General features: G+C 56.6%; 6 protein-coding genes and 1 non-coding gene across 7 annotated transcripts; 3 read left to right on the top strand and 4 right to left on the bottom strand.

Moving 5' to 3' along the window:
* Positions 1-59: 59 nt before the first annotated feature.
* On the bottom strand, positions 60-1,038 carry B0H64DRAFT_477063 (uncharacterized protein; the record flags this gene model as incomplete). Its single annotated transcript, XM_062808178.1, has 2 exons — positions 60-856; positions 882-1,038. 2 exons carry the CDS (start codon positions 1,036-1,038, stop codon positions 60-62), a joined length of 954 nt encoding a protein of 317 aa, XP_062657059.1.
* A 1,664-nt stretch (positions 1,039-2,702) lies between these two features.
* Positions 2,703-3,720, top strand: B0H64DRAFT_465917 (uncharacterized protein; the record flags this gene model as incomplete). Its single annotated transcript, XM_062807679.1, has 2 exons — positions 2,703-3,601; positions 3,708-3,720. 2 exons carry the CDS (start codon positions 2,703-2,705, stop codon positions 3,718-3,720), a joined length of 912 nt encoding a protein of 303 aa, XP_062657058.1.
* Positions 3,721-6,093: 2,373 nt separating this feature from the next.
* Positions 6,094-6,551, bottom strand: B0H64DRAFT_376441 (uncharacterized protein; the record flags this gene model as incomplete). Its single annotated transcript, XM_062802477.1, has 2 exons — positions 6,094-6,364; positions 6,505-6,551. The coding sequence occupies 2 exons, from the start codon at positions 6,549-6,551 to the stop codon at positions 6,094-6,096; spliced, it is 318 nt and encodes a 105-aa protein (XP_062657057.1).
* A 4,180-nt stretch (positions 6,552-10,731) lies between these two features.
* B0H64DRAFT_215968 (uncharacterized protein) lies at positions 10,732-11,904 on the top strand. Its single transcript, XM_062799506.1, has 2 exons — positions 10,732-11,408; positions 11,488-11,904. Exons 1-2 carry the CDS (start codon positions 10,961-10,963, stop codon positions 11,697-11,699), a joined length of 660 nt encoding a protein of 219 aa, XP_062657056.1. The 5' UTR covers positions 10,732-10,960; the 3' UTR covers positions 11,700-11,904.
* A 278-nt stretch (positions 11,905-12,182) lies between these two features.
* B0H64DRAFT_t123 lies at positions 12,183-12,254 on the bottom strand. The gene has a single exon. It is a non-coding gene; the product is annotated as a tRNA-Gln (tRNA).
* A 2,985-nt stretch (positions 12,255-15,239) lies between these two features.
* On the top strand, positions 15,240-16,284 carry B0H64DRAFT_465913 (uncharacterized protein; the record flags this gene model as incomplete). The annotated part of the gene is made up of 2 exons (XM_062807678.1): positions 15,240-15,965; positions 16,055-16,284. Exons 1-2 carry the CDS (start codon positions 15,635-15,637, stop codon positions 16,282-16,284), a joined length of 561 nt encoding a protein of 186 aa, XP_062657055.1. The 5' UTR covers positions 15,240-15,634.
* A 227-nt stretch (positions 16,285-16,511) lies between these two features.
* Positions 16,512-18,926, bottom strand: B0H64DRAFT_215948 (major facilitator superfamily domain-containing protein). The gene is made up of 6 exons (XM_062799505.1): positions 18,164-18,926; positions 17,973-18,057; positions 17,401-17,915; positions 17,153-17,337; positions 17,036-17,098; positions 16,512-16,984 (listed from the first exon to the last, which is right to left on the bottom strand). Exons 1-6 carry the CDS (start codon positions 18,810-18,812, stop codon positions 16,739-16,741), a joined length of 1,743 nt encoding a protein of 580 aa, XP_062657054.1. The 5' UTR covers positions 18,813-18,926; the 3' UTR covers positions 16,512-16,738.
* Between the last annotated feature and the right edge of the window lie 384 nt (positions 18,927-19,310).

The following is a 19,310-nucleotide window of genomic DNA, read 5'->3' as shown; positions in this document are numbered from 1 at the left end:
GGATAGCCACAGTGACCAAAACAGAAATTTTCAGAGCCACAAAGAATTAACGAAAGCGACTACTCCTGCATAGCCTCCTCATACACACTCGGATCAACAAACTGCTCCAGCTCGGCCCTCGTCAACGGCTTCCGCCCGTCCACCTCGGCAAGATACTGGTCCTCCCTCTCCAAGTAATCCACCAGATCCTTTCCCAAGCTCCCCGGGCCCCAGACATGATCCTCCCACACATTCCTCAACACCGGCTCCTCCACATCAACCGTCTTTCCAACAAAGTCAACCACCTCCTGCCCCTGCTCCCGAAAAACATCATACGACTTGTTCAACGCCCTCACAAAACTCACAATCCTCCCCCTCGTAACCGGATCCTTCAACTTCTCCTCCGTCGAATACAAACTATACACCTCCCGATACACACTCGCATTCTTAAACGTCACCGCCTCCTCCTCCCCCAAAGCCTGCACCCCCAACTCCACCGCCGTCTCCCACACCCCAAACGCATCAATCCCGCCCGCCACCAACTCGGCCGGAAAACTCCCCTCCCCGCACGGCGCGCGCATGCACGTATAAATCCCGCCCCCGACCAGCTCATAATCCCTCCCCGCCTGCAGCCCCGCCGTTCCCAGCAATTGCACCGCAAACACCTCGGCCGACGTGCCCCGAATCGTGCCGACGCGCTTGCCGCGCAGGTCGGCCAGCGTGGCGATCCCCGCGGAGCGCCGGGCGACCATGCGGTAGGTGACCTCGACGAGGATGCCGATGAGCCGGTAGTTGCGGTGGTCCACGAAGTTCTTGAGGCCTTGGGTCTCGGCGTTGGCGGCCAGGTCGATGCTGCCGTCGTCGTCGTCGAGGTTGGCTACGCCGCCGGTGATGATGGTGACGGGGTCCGGGGAGGTGGAGGGGGGGGTGGTAGAAATTGGCGGCGGCGTGCGGGAGGGGGGTGTGTTCGATCCATTGTTGGATGCAGGCGATTTTGAGGGCGTGGGTTGTTGGGAGGGGGAGGGTGGCCAGGAGGGTGAGGGGGCGGAGGATGTGCATTGTGCTGGTGGTGGTGGTTGGTGGTGTTGTGTTGGTTGTGGTTGCGGGTTGTGGAGGTTGAAGTTAAAGGGGGGGATGAGATGGACTACAGTGCAGTGCCCTGAACAGACAAGACAAGCCACTTGCGGACTTGACCCTCTGCCCGTTATATCCCTAATTGAGCCCACGGGGAAACATGACCTGCACTAGCTCAGGGTCCTTTTACACGGCAAGGCCCGCGTAGATTCCCCGGGACGCTGTGTAACGCAACCAATCTCCAGCGGGCGCTGGGATGTTACCGCACGCTTACCCCCTCCCGCGTCCGAGACCTATCGGGATTGAAGCGTGTATGCACCGGGTTGCCGGTATTCTCAACCCCCTCATTCCTTCCTGTCGAATATAGGCTACTGCACCGGCAGTGCCTCCCGTGTTGTAGACTGGAGGGCTGATGGCTGATGCTTGTTTACACGTGCATTTCCTCGGAGGTCCTGAGGCGGGGGTGGATGGCCCAATCACTTAGTCGTTTATGAGGAGACGATTGTCTGGTCTCTGATTTGTGCGAATAACAACTGAAGTTGAATGGTATGCTGCAAGGGGTTATGAGAGTGGTACGGAAATAGGCTGTCGTCTTAAGTTGTCAGCGACAAATGTCTGAGGCCTCGAGACGAATTGTGAACACGAGAATGGACGGCCCCCCTTTTAATATATTCCCCTCAGTGTGCTTCCCTCAGTGTGATGCCGTTCCATGCTGTATCAAACCAACTCCGCCTACGCAATCGACGGATCCGTGAGAGAGAACCCTGTTTAGGCAAGCTACAATCTCATTCGTTGAGTCTCGTCTTCAACACTGAAACTGATGGTCCATGGGTTACCTAGGTAGGTAATACATCTTAGTAGTCTCACCGCCGGCTCAACGAAAGTAGCATGTTGGTCGCGAACCGGCTCCTGTGTTTTTCGTTTGGGCGCCGAGCTACATACGCCGTTCCTTGACAGATCGAGCACCAACTTCATTCGGATACCACCGCTAGCAAAATTCAAATTGAGGTGAACGACAAGGAGTGAATGCCAAGCGCCAGCCAACACTGAGGCACTCGGGGTGGCCTTACAGGGGGTGTCAACGACGCCTAGCAACCAGCTTGATGTTTGGACGAGCCACACGTACTTCTCATCGTGGACCTCTGCCTGAGCGAGAGGTTTCAATTGAACCCAGTTATGATAATTCGTTACTGGGAGAGGTTTGCCTTCCACGCGTCTGTGACCAGGGGGATAGCTGTCAAAGGGTAAGCCGCCCTTTGATACCTTTGGGCACGCTTCCAGTTGCCTGATCCGGAAACCAACCACACCATTCCCACGAAGTTATTTCCTCTTGCGACGTTGATGTTGATCAAACCTCGGCAAAGAGCCCCAGTCCCCACCCAAGAAAGCGACGCAAGGTAAATCAACTACCTAATCGGGTTATGGATCCTGGGATCATGCACCGGCCCGGAGTAACCATAAGGGAGGCTGACATCGTCCATAAGGCGCCGGTCCCGCTTCTGGTATAAGCCGGTTCTAATTTTGTACGGGGCCAATTTCCCACACTTATACATCAGCCTCGAATATCCACACGACAAGAGAGCAATGGAACACCACCACCACTCTCTTTTCCCAGTCTGTCATTTCCGGCTTCGACACAAACGAACACGATGCTCCTCCTGAACTTCGCCACCATCGTGGCCGCAGCGGTTTCGCTGGTCTCGGCCGCGGTGCCCAACTCGCCCCGGTTCGACCTCACCAAGCCATCCTACGATCTCTTCCGCAGCAAGCCGCTCCACGACGACACGGTGCAGCAGGGGTTCGCCTTCGACAACAAGAACCGGCGGCTGTTCGTGTCGCAGCGGCGCAACGGCGCCAGCGCCGCCTCGGGCGACCTCACCATCACGCAGCTCGACTTCAAGGGCAAGAAGCTCGGGCACATGTACCTCAAGGGCTTCGGGCACGGCGTGTCGTTCGGCGCGCAGGGCGTGGGGTCGGCGACGTACCTGTGGACCGAGGTGGACGCCAACAGCAAGGGGTACGGCAAGCGGCTGGCGCGCTTCAAGTTCGTCAACGGCGCGACGCGGACCAAGTCCTCGAGCAGCCTGCAAAAGTTCGCGCCCGTCGCCGCCGGCAAGGAGCACACCTGCGCAGTCGACACGGTCAACAACCGACTAGTCGTCCGCTACCACACCAGCGCGGGCAAGCGCATCGCGGTCTTCGACCTGGCCGCCGCGACCAAGGGCGACTTCTCCAACCCGCTCGCCGACTTCAAGCAGCCGCTGCCCAAGACCAAGGCCAAGAACTTCCAGGGCTACACCGCCTACGGCCGCTACCTGTACCTGCTGTGGGGCGACTCGTACGACGTCAGCAAGGAGCTCAACTCGCAGGTCGCCACCGTCGACATGAACACGGGCAAGGTCGTCCAGGGCCCCGTCATCACCCGCGCCGGCTCGACGCTGTCCTTCCGCGAGGCCGAGGGCATGGCTATTTACAAGACTGCTGCGGGACAGGTGCGGCTGTTCTTGGGGTTCGCGTCGGGCAAGCCGGGCGATCGGAGGTCGAACCTGTTTTACAAGAACGCATTGGTGTAAGGGGGCGGGAGATACCGGATGCGGGTGTTAGATAATACCGTTAAATATGTATGGAGGTACTCGATAATACTGTTAGACAAGTATGGAGAAATAATTAGGAAAAGGGGCCCGAGGTTCCTGCTGCACCGGCGCTGGTGGCTCCCCCCCCGTGCTCCCCGTCATCTGTGCTCGAGTCGTGGTTGTGCGGCCCAAGTATCCGAAATCGAAGAGCATGAAGGAACGGCCTGGTTGCATTGGCCAAAGCCGCCCGGTCCCTGTGTTCAAATTAATGTCTGTCACCTTCGAAGAGGCAAAACTGCCGGTGCCGATCCGTAACAACTAAGGACACACCGATGGGTGACAATCAATGAGCCCAACCGAGGCAACTTGGCCAGAATCCCAACCGAACATCGATTACGAGCACGTACGTACCTCGCACAGGTTTGTAATCCATCTTTCTGCATGCAGACGGCGCTTAAACTGCCCGGCCATCCCAGTCTGCAACGTGCCATGAGGCTGGGGTGCATGATGCATCCCTTCGGCTCATCGTAGTGCGAGGTAGGGAGGCAGGGAGGTGACTCAGCAGAGTTTGCAGAGTTTGTAGCCACGTTATTGGTACTCCGAGTAAATTGAGAGGGCCGACCGTTTAGTCATGCCCAACCCGGAGCCCTGCCCGGAGCGGACTTGCTTAGCAATGAGAGCTGACAGACTTCAGAGCCTTGTCACGGGAATGTAACGTTTTTGCCACCCACGGCGCACGGAGCTGGCGCGGCATTTCGGCGGCAGCATCCAGACACGGTCATTTAGCGCTCGGAGGTGTTTCGCTTTTGGGTTGTGCTGTGCCGCGGTAGGGCGAGCCTGACGAAAAGGCTCGAACCTGAGCCAGTCACGTGAATATCATGTGACTGTCGGCCAGCGGCGGGTGTTGCGCGGACAGGTCACATGACTCAGAGATTCTTTTGGAGACACAAGGCCCCGAGCCCCTGCCAGGGCCCTTGGGTTGGTGGTGTCGCCGCAACAGTGCAGTCGACAAGGGGGAACTACGAGATCGAGGTACCTCGACCCCCCCCCGTTATGTGGGTTCGAAGCAAGCCTCACACCCTCAACGGTCGAAGGAACTCGCTTCATAATGTTGGACCCTGGAGCCTACCCATTCTTCCAAACGGCTGGAGCAGGTATTCCTCGGCGGATGTACAGACAAACTTCGTACCGTGTACATAATGAGCGCGGGAGTATGCATGGGCGTGGTTGCATCAGTACATATGAGCGGAGCGTCGCATTGGTGCCGCGGCGGAGGAATTCTTGCCTTCGGTCGGTCCCCACGGGCGGCTCGTGAGGGTTCTTCAGCCCGGTGAGAGGGGCGAGCGGTGTGGGCGGCTTCGTTGGGGGACTTGGAGACGACGCCATTGTATGTACATTTTGTAAAGACACGTATAAAACGGTAAAACGGGGCCGTGGTCCGCACGTGTGCGCCTGAATCAAATCATCGTCCGTCCCAAAACCGGCAACCCCGTGCTGAAGATAACGTTATCGCCGGCATGCATTGTAGGTACCTACCTTACGCCGCGAAAGATTGGGCCTCGAGTTCGTCCTCCGTCGGGCGGTTAAGCCCGCGCGGACTTTAACTGCCAAGCACCCCCGGCGGCCGACAATTCAACAAGCGCGACAAGCGCGACAGGCGAGCAGGTAGGGTGGCACTGGCTGGGAAGGATTGCGTACTAGTTTTTAGGCTGTCGCCTTGTCTCGCAAGGAGACTCGGCTCGGCGGAGATTGACGTTCTTGGAGGAGTGGCGAACTTGTCATGCGGCACTGCCTGGTCCCAGCACCCCAGCTGCCAAGTAGCGCAAGGGTCTTCCTCTCCCGACCACCGACAAGGTTTTGTCAATCCTGACTCCCTGCTCATGCGAGAAATCAACCTTGTGCCGATCGAAACTCGGACATCAAACGCAGCAACGCGAAGGGCAACACCATCTACTCCAACTCCGATTCAATTCAAGTATGTACGGGAATGGAATTTTTTGCCTCTTCTACACCATCATGCCAAGATGGGCTTCCGTGAGCCCTTCTTCTCTCAGCAGATTGATCAATGCATGCACCCGGCAGCGGGGCCGTCGCTGCTCAACCAAAACGCCAGCCAACCAGACACCAGGCCCGCCATCATTCCCAAAATTACCCTTTCTCCTGCCACTGGTCTGCACCACCTTTTTTCGTGAGAACTCGACCCATGCAACCAACCGTCCGCTTTGCCCGGTGCGATCCGCCTGCGGCCCGCTTGTGTCAGGAACCGAAAAGAGGTCGTCGCTGGTATGGTGCCGCCCAAAAACGAGTGAATGCGAATAATTATCCAAAAGAAAAATGCAGAGACCCTCTCTTTATCATGCCGCTCCGGAAACAGCATCGTCCGTATCATATTATCGTCGTGATTTCTTTTTCGCCCAAAGGTGTCGAGACTGGGTTCTCGGCTTTCATTATTAAAGCTTCGGGTTCATCACCGGAGCTGCTGGCCAAGCTGATCGGCCGTTTGCTGGGCACGGGCCGTGTAAAACGCGATGCGGCTGCTGGCAAGGTCGACGGCTTGTGGCTGGTTGGCGACAAGCCGCCCATACAGTGAGCCGTCTTCCCCTGCGGGCTGGGCTACGTAATACGCCAACTGATATGAAGGCTCGCGGTATTGGTTCGATGTTGCGCTGTCGTTTGAGCCGGCGGCCGATGCGTAACTGTGGTCGGAGGACGGTGGGGTGAAGACAGGAGCGCCGGAACTGTTTAAACAGGGTTAGGGTTGAAATGAGCACTCCTTGCCTTGAAGCCCTTGACACCAACCCGCCAACAAAAACAGCCGGATCCGTGAAAAAGGGGAGGGGCAAGGAAAGAAGACGGGAGTGTATCAAATAAGACACACCTTGAGGTGCCATCAGAAGGCGGCGCACCGTTAGAAGACGAGGCCATTGTGTTGGTCGTGTTCGCTGAGCAAAGTGTAGGACGGTGGCAACGAATGCGAGACCGAGAAGACGGCCCACGTCGATTCGGCAACTGAATTCTTCTGGATAAAGGTTGAGCTAAAGCTCGAAATAATAACGAGAAGAGGCAATACTGTGCACAAGGTTCGTACATATACTGAAAGAAAGGCGAGGGATGTCGAACGGAAAGCTAGGGGCCTCGGGCGGGTAGAGCTCTCTTTAAAATACTAAAAGTTTGAGAAAGCCTCCATGCACCGGGGGGGTATTGACCTGAGGCGTGGTACGCGGTCACAGAACCCTCGGCACTGAACTCCTTGGCAGCCGCAGGTCAGGCAGCCTAAGTGATGAACGGCATCTCGACAAGGATGAAAATGACAGTACTAGGTTGGTACCGTACCTGGAGGTGTGTCCTTCCGCCGCCTCCATTCCAAGTGCGCAGCAGCGCAGGGTGGATCTAGAGAGTCGGCTTTCCGGGCGAGGACTGCTGGCGGGGCAGGGATGCGAGAAGGGGGCGCGATCGGCCAACCCAATGGGTCACCCACCGACGCACTGGCCCGTTCAACGGAGGGGGATCCTCGCTCCCGTCTGTCCAAAAAAAACCGATCCACAAACCGACTTTCAGTGGGTCCACCTGCAAGTCCCCTTCACGAACACATCAGTCCCAAACAAGCTGTAGGGAGACCACTTAAAGACATAAACAAACTATACTACAAAAGCGAATAGAGCCACAGTCATAGATCCTACTGCACCTCTTTCTATTGAATTTGGGTTTGATTTGGCCGAGAAGGATCGCACCAAGCTAGCTCTCTGTACTTTTGGTGTCTCGGTTTGGCAGAGCGAGGGGCCCCAGTACAGAGTACCCCTGTCGGCCCACCTGTCTTTGAAGTTTAATCGGGAAATGCACCTTCGCCGACGGGCTTTGAAGTTACCTGGGTACGAAGATACCTCGTTCGTGGTCATGAGCTTTTGATCCAAAGCGTGAACCTCAAGAATTAGGAAGCTTTGCAAACAAGCAGCCTTAGATGCCTACACAAATTAGAACCGCAAATTCTATCGTCTAGTTCTACTGTCAACATCCGACAATCAAGAGTACTACGAATAACTCCATGTCACTAATGGAGGTGGGGTGCAATGAAGGGGCCCAATCGGGCGGGTCTGGTTCGAGAGGTCGGGAAGCTGGCGCGCTGGATGGGAACGGATGGCACAGATCGCCGCGGCACAGTGCAGAAATATGCGATTCCGCACTGAGCCCGAGCTTCTCTCAGCCAAAACCTCGGAGGCCACCTCATCCCGAAATAGGTAGTCGCATCCGCGAAACGAAACGCCATGGACAGTCTCATCAAATACACAGTACCTAGGCCTGTTGTCGCCTGCGGGTGGGCACCTGGCTGTCTCCCGAGTCACTGGAAAGCGCGCACAATACCCCCTTAGACCAGCTTGATAGGTGAATACGGTTTTGCGCCGCATCGCGCATCGCTCCGGTAACCCAGACGTTGGAGTCTTCGCTCCGCCAGTCGACCGGCCCCTCGTCTGTTACACAAGACAAGACAGGAGCCTGCGACCCGGGCGCCAATCATATCGGTCAATTTCCAGGGCAGCCACTTCAACGTGCAGCTTTTCGCCACCGCGGGGCAATCCTCTCGCACTGCAAGATGAAACAAAACGACGAAATATCTCGCGTAAGCAGGGGAGGTGCGTGGAAGGTTCCCACGCCCGGCCCAACCCCGACAAATTAGGACCGAGGCGAAGGTTGACCGACCCAAATTACACATTATTCACGGCCGACCGCATCTGTAAACTTCTAAATGGTGGAAGGAGAAGGAAAAAGCGGTCAGATAAAAGCGACCGAGGGAGGTGCGGCCTCGTTGGCACAGTGTTTCCACTTACGGACCCGGCTCGAGAGGCGGGACGGAGCGAGAGCGGGTCTGCCTCTTCGGATATGGAGCGGGGCGATAAACTTTCGTGACAAGACCGCCCGGGCTGCCCTTGAGGACAAGCTCAATCGTGATTTTAACAGCCTACCTAGGCTTACACCGGGGTATGAAGGCATCCGCGCATGTTAACCTAAGTGCGCGTGGAGGCGGCGCAGCGCTGGGTTGAATGAGTGTACACGACAGAATCAGCGCCGTCTCGTCCGATCGCCGAGTGCGCCGTGCCAGGGTCCAAGGCCTGCCAGGGTCCAAGGCCGGTCAGGGACCCAAGGTCCCGCGATGAACTTTTCGAGCAACGGTGCCCGCGCCTCGCACTGTCCGTTTCTAAACACCCGCATGCGAGTCTACAGATTAGTCAGTGTAGGTTGGCAACTTAGGTTGGTGTCCGCCATGCCGCCGTTTCCTGCATCAGTTAAGCAGCCGAGGGTTTAACCAAGGTCGGCGGCTCGGAGCCACAGCGGGCAAACACGTCACCGGAAAACGGGTAGGTCGGGACCATACAGGAGCAGGCGGGCGCACGAGTCCGCCTGGCAAACGCGAGGGGCGACAGCAAATGCTTTTTCCTTTTTTTTCACGATCTACACTAATGTTGTGTACACAGTCATGCGCAGGCTGGTTGACCTGGCCGGCCGTTGGTACCGCCAATGGGCTGCCGGATGACATGACGGATTGAACAAGAGACAGGCGGCTTCAAAGGCGCGAAGCCAAGACATCCACTTATGCAAGGGTGCGCGCAGGCCCGCTGATGCGGGTGGGCGATGCGATTTGTTTGATCCATCCATGGGCAGATGGTGGCCCAGCCCTGCCATCGCGTCATTCCGTAACAGGTGAAGTCCGCTCAATGGGGCCTGCGGGGGCGGGGCGCAGGGGACCCGTCATCAGCGGGGCAGCAGGGCTTGAAGAAGAGTTTTTGACGCTGTCGTCACGGACACGGCTTTCGCAATCGTCACGCTCACCGAGGATACAGCGGGTCCAATGGTAGCGTGGCATGAAACAATGTGTTTCAATTTCCTGTCAAGTCTCCCGTTGGCTGACAGCCACCGCAACGCCGAATAAAAGGGGAAGAAAAAAAAAAGAACCGGAAGGACCTTACAGAGGCCGCCGGCAAACCACTCGTCAACACGATCCACTTTTCTCTGAACACTGAGTGGAACTGAATCAACCTGGAAACAGCACCTGAACATCAAGCAAGGCTACGAAATTTTGATCGAAAATCTGATCAATTCCCCTGCGGCGACGCCACGATCGTGCCGCTTTCCGCAAGACATCCGGCTGCTGTGCGCCAAAGAATGATGCCCAATCCACAAGAAAAACCGATGGTTTCTGGCAAAACGGGTCGTCTCAGCCATTGAACTCGTTGCAGCTGGCAATTGGCGAACATCTTCCCGTTCCCGTGCCCGCCGCCGCGGACACAAATCGTCGATCTCTCGCTTAACCCGGCTTGCGAAGCCATTCTCTGAGTATGTATGTATGGAGGTAACTTGAAGAGTGCAGCGACCCCCGTACTGCCGAGACGGTCATCCTGAGAGTGAGCGATCCCTGTACGGCAGCACTGCCAGCTGGTCATTTTGAGAGTGAGCGACCCCATGTATGGCAGGACTGTCATTCTGAGAATGCAGCGACCCCTGTACTGCCGAGACGGCCATGTCGGAGACATCCATCGACGGAGCCTGGTCGTGTTCTAGAGCGCTATCTGAGATGGCGGCCCGTAAAGCCCAGCCCGGATCTGCAATCACGGGCATGTCTGCCTTGCACAGCGCGTGGCCTGAAACACGCCTCATCTCCTTGTTGACGATGGGCGCAAGGAGACGGATATATGTGGTGGCTCAGGATTGGTGATTGAATCCAGAACCTCCTCTCTCACCACACCTTACCCAGTTACCGACACACCCCGGTCCCACGCCCGTTGTTGCGCAACCATCTGATAAATTCGGGTGCCGAAGTGGGTTAGGGAGCGATCTGGCGCGGGTTGGTGGCCGTTACGGGCTCGCCAATCCAAGGCCTGCCACCATGGATCCGTGACCTCTGCGACGTAACTGGAAGTGCTTTGCACATACACTATTCGTAAGGCCGACCCCCTTTGTTTTGTTTCGTCATCCTCCTTGGGCCGAATGATGTCACAGGCCGGGAGCAAAACAGAGGACCTGGCCTAGACCCCCAAAGACCCCTCCGATTGCCGTGATCCGTGCTGCAGGGCATCCTCGCCCACTGCTCGTTCCCCACCTGCCCTGGCGATCTGGAGCCCCGCCGCCAAGCAGGAAGGCTTGACAGATCCTTTTTTTGTCGGTTTCACGGTCACGACTCCCAGTTCAGGCCAACTACAATTCCCTTTCGAGTCCTCCCGATGCCTTGAATTACGGATTACGCGGCTCATTGTCGGCCAGGAGTAGCAAGGCAGCCAAACGTCGGCAGAAAGCTGCAGCACCTTGAAGGTCTAGATCGCCGCCATGAAGAGCACTGCGCATGGATGAAGATCCCTTCTGCATTTCAAGAGTCGAGAAGCCCCAACAAAACCTTTCCCACAACACTGGCGTCACCTCAGGTACACATAATTTCGAATTTTAACGAATACACGAAGTTCAAACGCTGTCTACTCAGGAGGACAGGGCTAGCTCAGCGATCGTCTAGCTTGGCATCCACGGGAAACGTTGAGGTTCGAGTTCCTCAACCCGCGTGTCAGGTCTTAACAAGCGGAGAGCGCCATTGTTCCAATCTCCGCGACGCATATTTCGGCTGCTTACGCAGATTGTTAGAGTGTAATAATTACATGATTACAAGGCACAGGCACGAGCATCTGTCATCAAATCGCCTCAGCTGGCATTGTTCAATGCGGTCCAGCCCGCCGGGCACCCGATGTCAAGTCCGGACACCCTGCCGATCCCCGCCTTTCGCGTTTCAGTCATGGATGCGCCTCTGTACGTACCTACCCAAGTACATGTACGGCCAACCCAAAAAGGAAATCCGGTAACAGCAGTGTTCCTGGCATCTTGCAAGTTTTGGCGATGCCTGCAGGCCCCCCTTCATCCTTCCGGAAGATGGGTAGTCTAGACCCCATTGCCCGGTCGCCGCGTCGGCCGAATTGCCCGCCGTCGAAATCAGGAATACCTGGCAGCCAAAACCCCCGCAGATCCAGCACGCAGCGGGGCAGATCCATCCAAGCCACAACACAGGGGGTCACATTATCTCCAAGTCCCGGCCTACACTAAAACGGTACGGGGGCTCTCGGTCGCATACCTCGGCACACCGGCGATATTCGAAGGCCGGTCACACTGCATATCCGTCCTCAGCGCCCTCGACAGCAGGGCTGAGGGTTACGTATTCCGTATTCTCCGAGGGAAGAGGGTGTGGGGGCGCTTGGCTCTACGCACAGGAGGCGCCTGATCGCGCGGGTGGTACCCTGAGGACGGGGCCTCGGTTGTGTAACGGTGCAGACGGTTGATTGTGTAACGCTGGCGCTTCTGCAGTGGTTCGCCCCTTGCTTTTCGGAGTCTCGGGATCTTTCTCCAAGTCAGCACTGGCCAGGCAAGCTGCTGCGGGTTTAAATCGGGATAATTGCTTGTGTCCGCGCTGATGCTGGTTTGTGTTGGTGAGAGCACCAAAAACAACGAGTTAAAACATGCGAAAAGAGAAATGTACCAGAGAGTCTGCGAAGGTTCGGAAGGGGACGAAACTCAAAAAGAACAAACTTGAGGTCCTGCCCGGACTCGAACCGGGGTTGCCGGAATCAGAATCCGGAGTGATAACCGCTACACTACAGAACCGTGGCAACATTCATCCGGGTTTCGCGTTTCGGGGCTTATCAGTGAAGTGCAAGCTGCCGCGCAAATTGAGTAAGTTCTGCTCCAAGCCACCTCTCTAAGCCAGTGCAGTGTTTTATTCAGTTGCTATGTACTATGAGCCGGCACCATGTGAACATCGCCGAAGTGGACGAGAACGGCCAGCCGCAGGTGAGGTTGGCGCTTTCTGTGAGCTATCATATCCGTCGACATCCTGGAACTGAATGCAGTATCGTTGGCGCAAAGAAAACGTACAGTCTAAATTCCGTGGATATCTGTTTATCTCATAAATCGCCACTTAACCCCCCGATGGGTGACCAACAACACCCATCCCTGACGTTAACCGCCCCACGTCAAAACCGGGGCCGTTGGCAGTCGACGGCAACGCCAACCGCACCGGCGGGGATGGACGCGGGTGGTTCCTATCCCAGTCCTCCCGCCTCTGGGCCTCGGCTCTCTGCTCTGCCGCCTTCAGAGCGTCCGGCAGCGATGCTATCCGCAGCTGCATACGGTTCCGCCGCGCCTCTTCTGCCTCCCATAGCTCTTCCCAGGATTGGTGTTGTCGTAATGGGATGGCGGCGTTGTTGTTGTTGTTGCTGTTGTCGAGAGGTGGAGGGTTTGGTGGTCGGTGCCGCCTCCAGCGAAACCAGGACTCCTTTTTTGTGCTGCGTATGAAGAGGAGGTAGTCGCCTAGGGATATCTTGCCGCCGATGGCCGGGATATGGAGTGGGGGAAGGGGGGTGGGGGTCGGTTCGACAGAAAAGAGGTGTTTGAACCGCGAGAAGACGTGGTGGTCGAAGATGAAGTCGCTGCTAAGGATGATGTCGCAAGGCAGGTCTTCAACAACGTGGAGGTCGCAGATGAAGACAGTCTTGTCTCTCGCTGCCTTGCTTCCCCGCTCTTTGCCCATAAGTTCCGTGAGCCCGCGGTCGTACTCTAGGTACTGGTCTAAGTCGAGTTCCCGCGGTGACGACATTAGCGGTGTGTCGAACTCGAGCTCGGCGTCCAGGACCATGCCGTCGGTGCGAATAAACGAACCGTCGGCCAGCTGGACTTGTTGTCGGTGTTTTCTCCCGCGGCGGATCTTGAGGTTGTTGCGGCGGGCAAAGTTTCCAGAGACGAGCATCAGGTCGGATCCGGTGTCGGGGAACGCCGATGCGTGGGAACCGTTGACGGCGCAGCGGATGCGGTCTTTCGGCGACTCGTCCAGCAGGAAGAAACGGCCTCCCTTTTGCACACAGGGACGGAACCGTTTCACGATGCGGTGGCAGAAGTCGGTCAGCGTCTTCGTCTGCTCGAGGAACTCCCTGCCAAGCACCATGTCAAACGCACACTTTTTGAGTACGCGGAAGTGCCGGGTGTAGATCTGGCTCTCGTTCTGGAACTTGAAGTGGCCGACCACGACACCCGCACTCTCGACGACTCTCCCACCAGGGAGCTTTATTGAGATCTCGTCCGCCGCCTTGACCTCCATCCCGTGCTCGCGGGCAAAACCATCAGAAATGGCATCGATCGAGGAGCCATAATCCGGCACCGCTTTAATGGGGATATCGTTGACTGTCCCCGGAACCTCTCTGTGACGTAGACCATGTAGGCTGGGAATGTAACGCTGCTTGACCTTCTCTCGAGTGTCTAGGTCTGGATTGGGCATGCTCTCCCTGGATGGTGTCCATTGATCACGGCTGAGTTTGTTGGCGGGGTCGGCTTGCGAGCTCTGATTGATTAAGTCGAACTCGATGCATTTCCTCTCCACTTCGAGGAGGCCGTCGTAGATGGCCTTTATTTCGGCATGTAGCCGCTTTTGGGCCATGGCACTTGTCTCGGACTGCTCGATAATCTCGGTTGCATCATCGTCATCGCTGCGCAACCGGTTCCTTCTCTGCAATCTTTCTGGGGGATCGTTAAGGCCGTCGAAGCTCTCGAGGTTGCTGTCAAGCAGGGCGGGCGTGCGCGGTTCGCTGGGGCCGACCAGCGTACCAGCCCCGTCGAAGCCGAACCCCCCGTACCACGACGCCAGGTCTTCGAGCTCGTCAAGCTCCTCGTCCGACGGACGCGGGTAGTCGGTCGGCTCGCTGAAGAAGTCGCCCGCGCCGCCGAGGATGGCCATCTGAAACGCCGTCCAATCGAGCGTGTCATTGACGGCCGTGGCCAATTTCTTAATTGGCAGATCGGATTTGGCCAGGCGGATCGGGCCGTGTCGAATGCCCGGCATGGTCAGGGCGCAGGGGATGCTGTCGAGGTAAATGTAGTCATCCGTGTTTGACTTGCTGGCGGACCCGAGCGGCGGTGCCGGGAAGCCTGCAGGAAGACCATAAACCTGTCTACGATTTCTTGGATTAGGTTCTTTCCTCTGTTTTTGGAGAGAGACGTATCCCTTTCCGATAATCGCGGAGTTCGCACATCATGCAGTGAGGTATCATTTTTGGCTCAAGTCAAGAGCTGACCACATCTGCCAGTGCGCCCCCGGTTGGGGATCGGGATTGTTGTAATAAGCGCAGCCGTCGACTTGTTGTTTCTGGTGTGGTGTAGGCTCTCATCCGGGAGGGTGGTGGACCTGGAGACTCGCGAGGCTCTCAGTCTCCTCCTGTCTCTTTTGGGTTTGCCTTCTGGGGCTTCACAGGCTTACCGAGAGCTGGAGATTGGCGAATCAGGTCCGAACACGCCATCTCATTGCGCCCGCCGCAGGCAGGTGAATGGCTGGCGAGATTCGAAGATGCCTGCGCTAAGGTAGCCCGTGGTGCGCGGCGCCGCAACCCGCATGCTCCGCCACGCATTCTTGATCACATCCATTTTGTGTTGTCGAAACTTGACTTTCCGCCCTGAGTATTGCCCTGAATATCGCATCCGGCGCGCCATTTCTAGCGACATTCTAGCTACTAGTGCCATCACGCTTCCCGCCTGACCTAGCTCGCTCGTGAGCACAACTGGCATTCCAGATTTTGACATTCAACAGCCACTCCTACACAACCCTGACTTTGACGCTGTGTAGCCCACGACGTCGGAGATCGCCTAGCAGTGCGCCTTGGCTGATGCGGTATTAACAACGCTTCCTGCGCCCTGTGCATGAACCCGCCGCCCCTCTTTGTAGCCCCGTTCCTTGCACTACCGGCAGCAAGGCAGGCATCCCACCGAGCACCTGGTATTCCATCCGGGTCGCCGCCCTTACCATCCTCGGACAGAGCCGTGTGCGCCTGGCCTCCTGACTGTTTAAGACCGCCAACCCGCCCCACACACCACACCCGAAACTGATGAAAGCCACAAGCCAGGATTCGAGCCACATAGCGCAAGGATATTGTGCCGCTGAGGAGAAGCCACTCCCTCTCCCTTGTAGATAGACGGGTACTATCTGTAGGTAATGGTAATTCATGGACGTCGAGATCATGGCCAGTGGCAGAACTGGCTTCCCCCTCTTGGCACAGCGAATCTCGCTGAGCCCCGACTACGAGTCGTTCATCTTCCGCAAGTTCGACCGCCTGAGTGCCCGCAACCTGCTGCACCTCGAGGGCAAGCTGGCCTACCTGGAGCATAAGCTCGATCAAGCCGATGAACAAGCGGCGTTACCTACTGCCGACAACGAGGCTCGCCGCTCGGTTCGCGCATGGGAGGCTTTCGAGGAGAACGCCGCAAACCCAGACCGGCCCGAGCATATGCACATGAAGCTCGCCGAGCAGGTCCACGAAACGCTCAAGGAATACCGTAAGCTGCATTCCATACGTACCTATACTACTTAAACAGCCCCTCACTCATTAGAACAGAAGAAACCTTGCTCCGGCAAAGCCAAATAGCGGCTCTCGAAGCGCCAAAGAATCGGGCGTTTGACGTCGCACACAACCAATTTTACGAGGACATCAACGACGAATTTGGCCACACCAAGCGACAGCGGCCTCTCCTCGCTGGCCTTGCCGAGTGTCGACTAGAGGAAGGTAACCGCCGCGACCTGGTGGCAGTACGACGGCCAGCCGACAAGGATCTTCTTTCCCGGTTCCTGCAAGACCATTGGATATTCAAGGTCTGACCACCTCAACGCACCCTCGGATTCTGGTTGTGGGATTTCATACATTTTTCTAACCAGGACCACTTATAGACAACAAAGGTAACAAACGAGATTGAGCACATCAAGGAAAATCACGTTGCTTGGGTAGCAGCCGGAATCAGCACCTTGGTCGCTGCCATCCTGCTGCTCGGAGCCATTGTGGTACTGCGTCTTTTGAAGGAGGAAAAGGCACAACTGGGAGTCATCGCCACGCTCACAGTTTTATTTGCCGTTAGCGTCGGGATCCTCACAAACGCACGACGGGCCGAGATATTTGCAGCAACGGCAGCTTATACTGCGGTTCTTGTTGTGTTCGTATCGTCGAATTCAGAGAGCTGTACGTGCATTCCGGGAGGTTAAGGGGCAAGAGGTGGTAGAGGTCAATACTATTATCATTAGGTAGCTCGACTTGGTGTCGTCCAGTCCGGTGGCTCTACTAAGAAGTAATCGGCTGTCCCTTTCTCCAAGACACGCCGTACCTTTCCAATACCCAAGTTAGGGGAATCCCGAGGAAAATAATAGACGCGTAAATTGCAAAGCATCCCGCTGGGCCCACATTCTCGACCATTGGCTGTAAGATGGCTACCGCTCCGCCGGCACTGAGGCAACGAACCAGATTGCTGGCTGCCTGGGCAGTGGCGGATCGGTCCATGTTGAGATCTGTTAGGAGGGTTCCGCAGAGCTAGTCGTTGTCAATAAAGGTCCTAGAACCCCGGGTATGGGGCCGACTTACAACGAATAGAGCAGCCGTTGTGGTCCCCGTCAGCAGCTGCATTACCAACATGACGGCAATGTGCTGGGAGTTGTCAGTTCTTGTTTTCAAGGGTTCGTCTCAAGGTTGTTCACCCACCCATCGGAATTTGAGAGTTAAGCCGTAGCCGATAAGCCCTACAACCGTAATCGCACTCAAAAGGTACGCGCCTCTGAGCCTCGTCTTTTCGAGGGGGAAGTCAGGGGACTTTCTGTCGTACTGCCCCCCGTGTTCCTTCGACAGGCGGTCGACGGTACGGCGGTAGTTCCAGTCAATAAACTTGCCTAATATCCGATCAGTTTAATACTTTGACCATATGCGCGGGATGGAGCAATGACTCAACCCACCAGCAAGGTACGACCCAACCCCGCCCCCTACCCCTGAAGGGAGGTATATCAATCCCGCTTGAACGTAGTTCAGCCCATACAATTCGACGCACTGCGCATCAAGCGATGTCTGTAGCGCTGCCTTAACCGCGTAGTTGATGGTCGTAATGAGAATGACGAGCAGAGACCCTTTGTTTGCTAGCACCGGCAAGCAAGCTAAAGGATTTGGAAACTGGAGCCTTCGTTTCCGTGGCGCTCCCTCTTCGGTCTCCTTCTTCTCGCCCACTACTGCCACCTCGCTATCCTTTGTTTTTCTCGTCTTCCGGATCAGCGAAAAGAATGTTTGGTAGATGAACCCCTTCGGCTTGATACTCCCGTTTCCCACGATCTTTCGCTGGGTTTCAGGGAAGAACAGCAGCATGAGAACAAAGTGCGATCCGGTAAATATGACGAGGAACCAGAATATCGAACGCCAGCCGAACCCCTGCGTCAAACCACCCCCGATGACCGGCCCCAAGCTCGTGGCGAAATCGGTCCTGCCGTTGTCAGTTGCACAGCCTTCCAAGAGAAAAAAAGGCTCAAACACCACCTACATCAGTAACAACACACCCACAAACGAACCCCGTTCATCAATGGTCGCAATATCAGCAATAACCCCATACGCAGCGCCGTACATCCCTGTAACACCAAATCAGCCCTGATCAACAACAATCACCCCCCTATCCCATCCCAGCCCACCCCCACCCACCCCCTTAAACATAAAAAGAAAGAAAAAACAACCTACCCGACGAACCCGCACTCTGCACCATCCTTAGCACCAACAACGCCTCATACCTCCTCTGCACCGCAATCCCCACATTCGCCCCCACCATCAGCGCGAACATCAGCACATAAACCGGCCGCCGCCCCCCGCGATCCGCCATGTCGCCCATGAACGCCGGCGCCACCCCTGCCACGACCAGGTAGGACGTGATGGTCAGCTGCACCAGCATGAGGGACACGTTGAGGTCCTCGGCGATGCGGGTGAGGGCCGGGTAGTAGATGTAGGAGGACAGGGTGGAGAAGAGGGCGGCGAGGGAGGCGGCGAAGGCGATGAGGTTTTTTTGGAGGGGGGTGTGGATTGAGAAGGGCGGTTCATCTTCGGGTTGTGAGGGGGGTTGGTTGTTGGGGTTGAGTGAGGCATTGTGCTGGTTGGGGGATTCTTTCTCTTGGGAGAGGGTGGATGGGGATGAGGTGGCGGTGGTGGTGGTGGTTTCGTTTGGGGAGGGTGTTGCGGGTGATATTGTTAGGGATGGCGGTTGTTGGTGTTGTTGGTTTTCGGTGGCGGTGGGGAGGTCGGGGGTGGAGGACAGCGATGATGGGTCGGAGGGTCCTTCACTGGTTGAGGGGCGGGACCTGAGGACTGAGGTCCCGAGAGATGCCCTGGATGACATCTTGGGCGGCGATGTAAACCCTCCTTGGGAGGCGATGGTGAGGAAGTCTGCTCACCAAACAATACAGCCACCGAGGACACGGATGTTTAAACAGCATAGGCCAAGGAACTAAACATTTGATTTTCCCTCGACTGAAACATTACGGGGATTCTGCGATTATCACTGGACCAGTTGGCCTGAAATGCAGGCCAACTTTCCCACAAAGCTCAGCTAGTTGGGGGCCGGACCACCAGTTGGAGCGGCACATGCGGCATCTGCCGGGACATGGGCAAGCGGTGTGAGGGTTGCGAGACGAATCACACGGCTGACCCAGTTGACAATCTGGGAGAGCTGCATGATCTGCACCAACGCCTGCATGGCGAGCGCGTTGCGTGGGGGCTTCGGAGGGGCTTACCGAACCCGAGCCGCTTTCAGGAAGTGCAGAATCGGGTACGCACCCCTCTTGCGCCTTGATGCATGATCCGGGTTACGCAGCTTTTACGGCCCGAACAATTAGTG

This window comes from Chaetomium fimeti, assembly GCF_033439085.1.
Source record: "Chaetomium fimeti strain CBS 168.71 chromosome Unknown B0H64scaffold_6, whole genome shotgun sequence".
NCBI classification, from domain to species: Eukaryota; Fungi; Ascomycota; class Sordariomycetes; order Sordariales; family Chaetomiaceae; genus Chaetomium; species Chaetomium fimeti.
The sequence above is the reverse complement of the archived record's forward strand: the minus strand, read 5'-3'. Positions and strand labels throughout refer to the sequence as shown.

Bases quoted from the DNA above. Each gene is read 5' to 3' on its own strand.
- B0H64DRAFT_215968 (XM_062799506.1), top strand. From the start codon at position 10,961: ATGAAGATCCCTTCTGCATTTCAAGAGTCGAGAAGCCCCAACAAAACC. The intron at 11,409-11,487 runs GTACGTACCTAC...GCATCTTGCAAG, and splicing joins TCAGTCATGGATGCGCCTCT to TTTTGGCGATGCCTGCAGGC.
- B0H64DRAFT_215948 (XM_062799505.1), bottom strand. From the start codon at position 18,812: ATGTCATCCAGGGCATCTCTCGGGACCTCAGTCCTCAGGTCCCGCCCC. The intron at 18,058-18,163 runs GTAGGTTGTTTT...TTGGTGTTACAG, and splicing joins GCAGAGTGCGGGTTCGTCGG to GGATGTACGGCGCTGCGTAT. The intron at 16,985-17,035 runs GTAAGTCGGCCC...GACAACGACTAG, and splicing joins CAACGGCTGCTCTATTCGTT to CTCTGCGGAACCCTCCTAAC.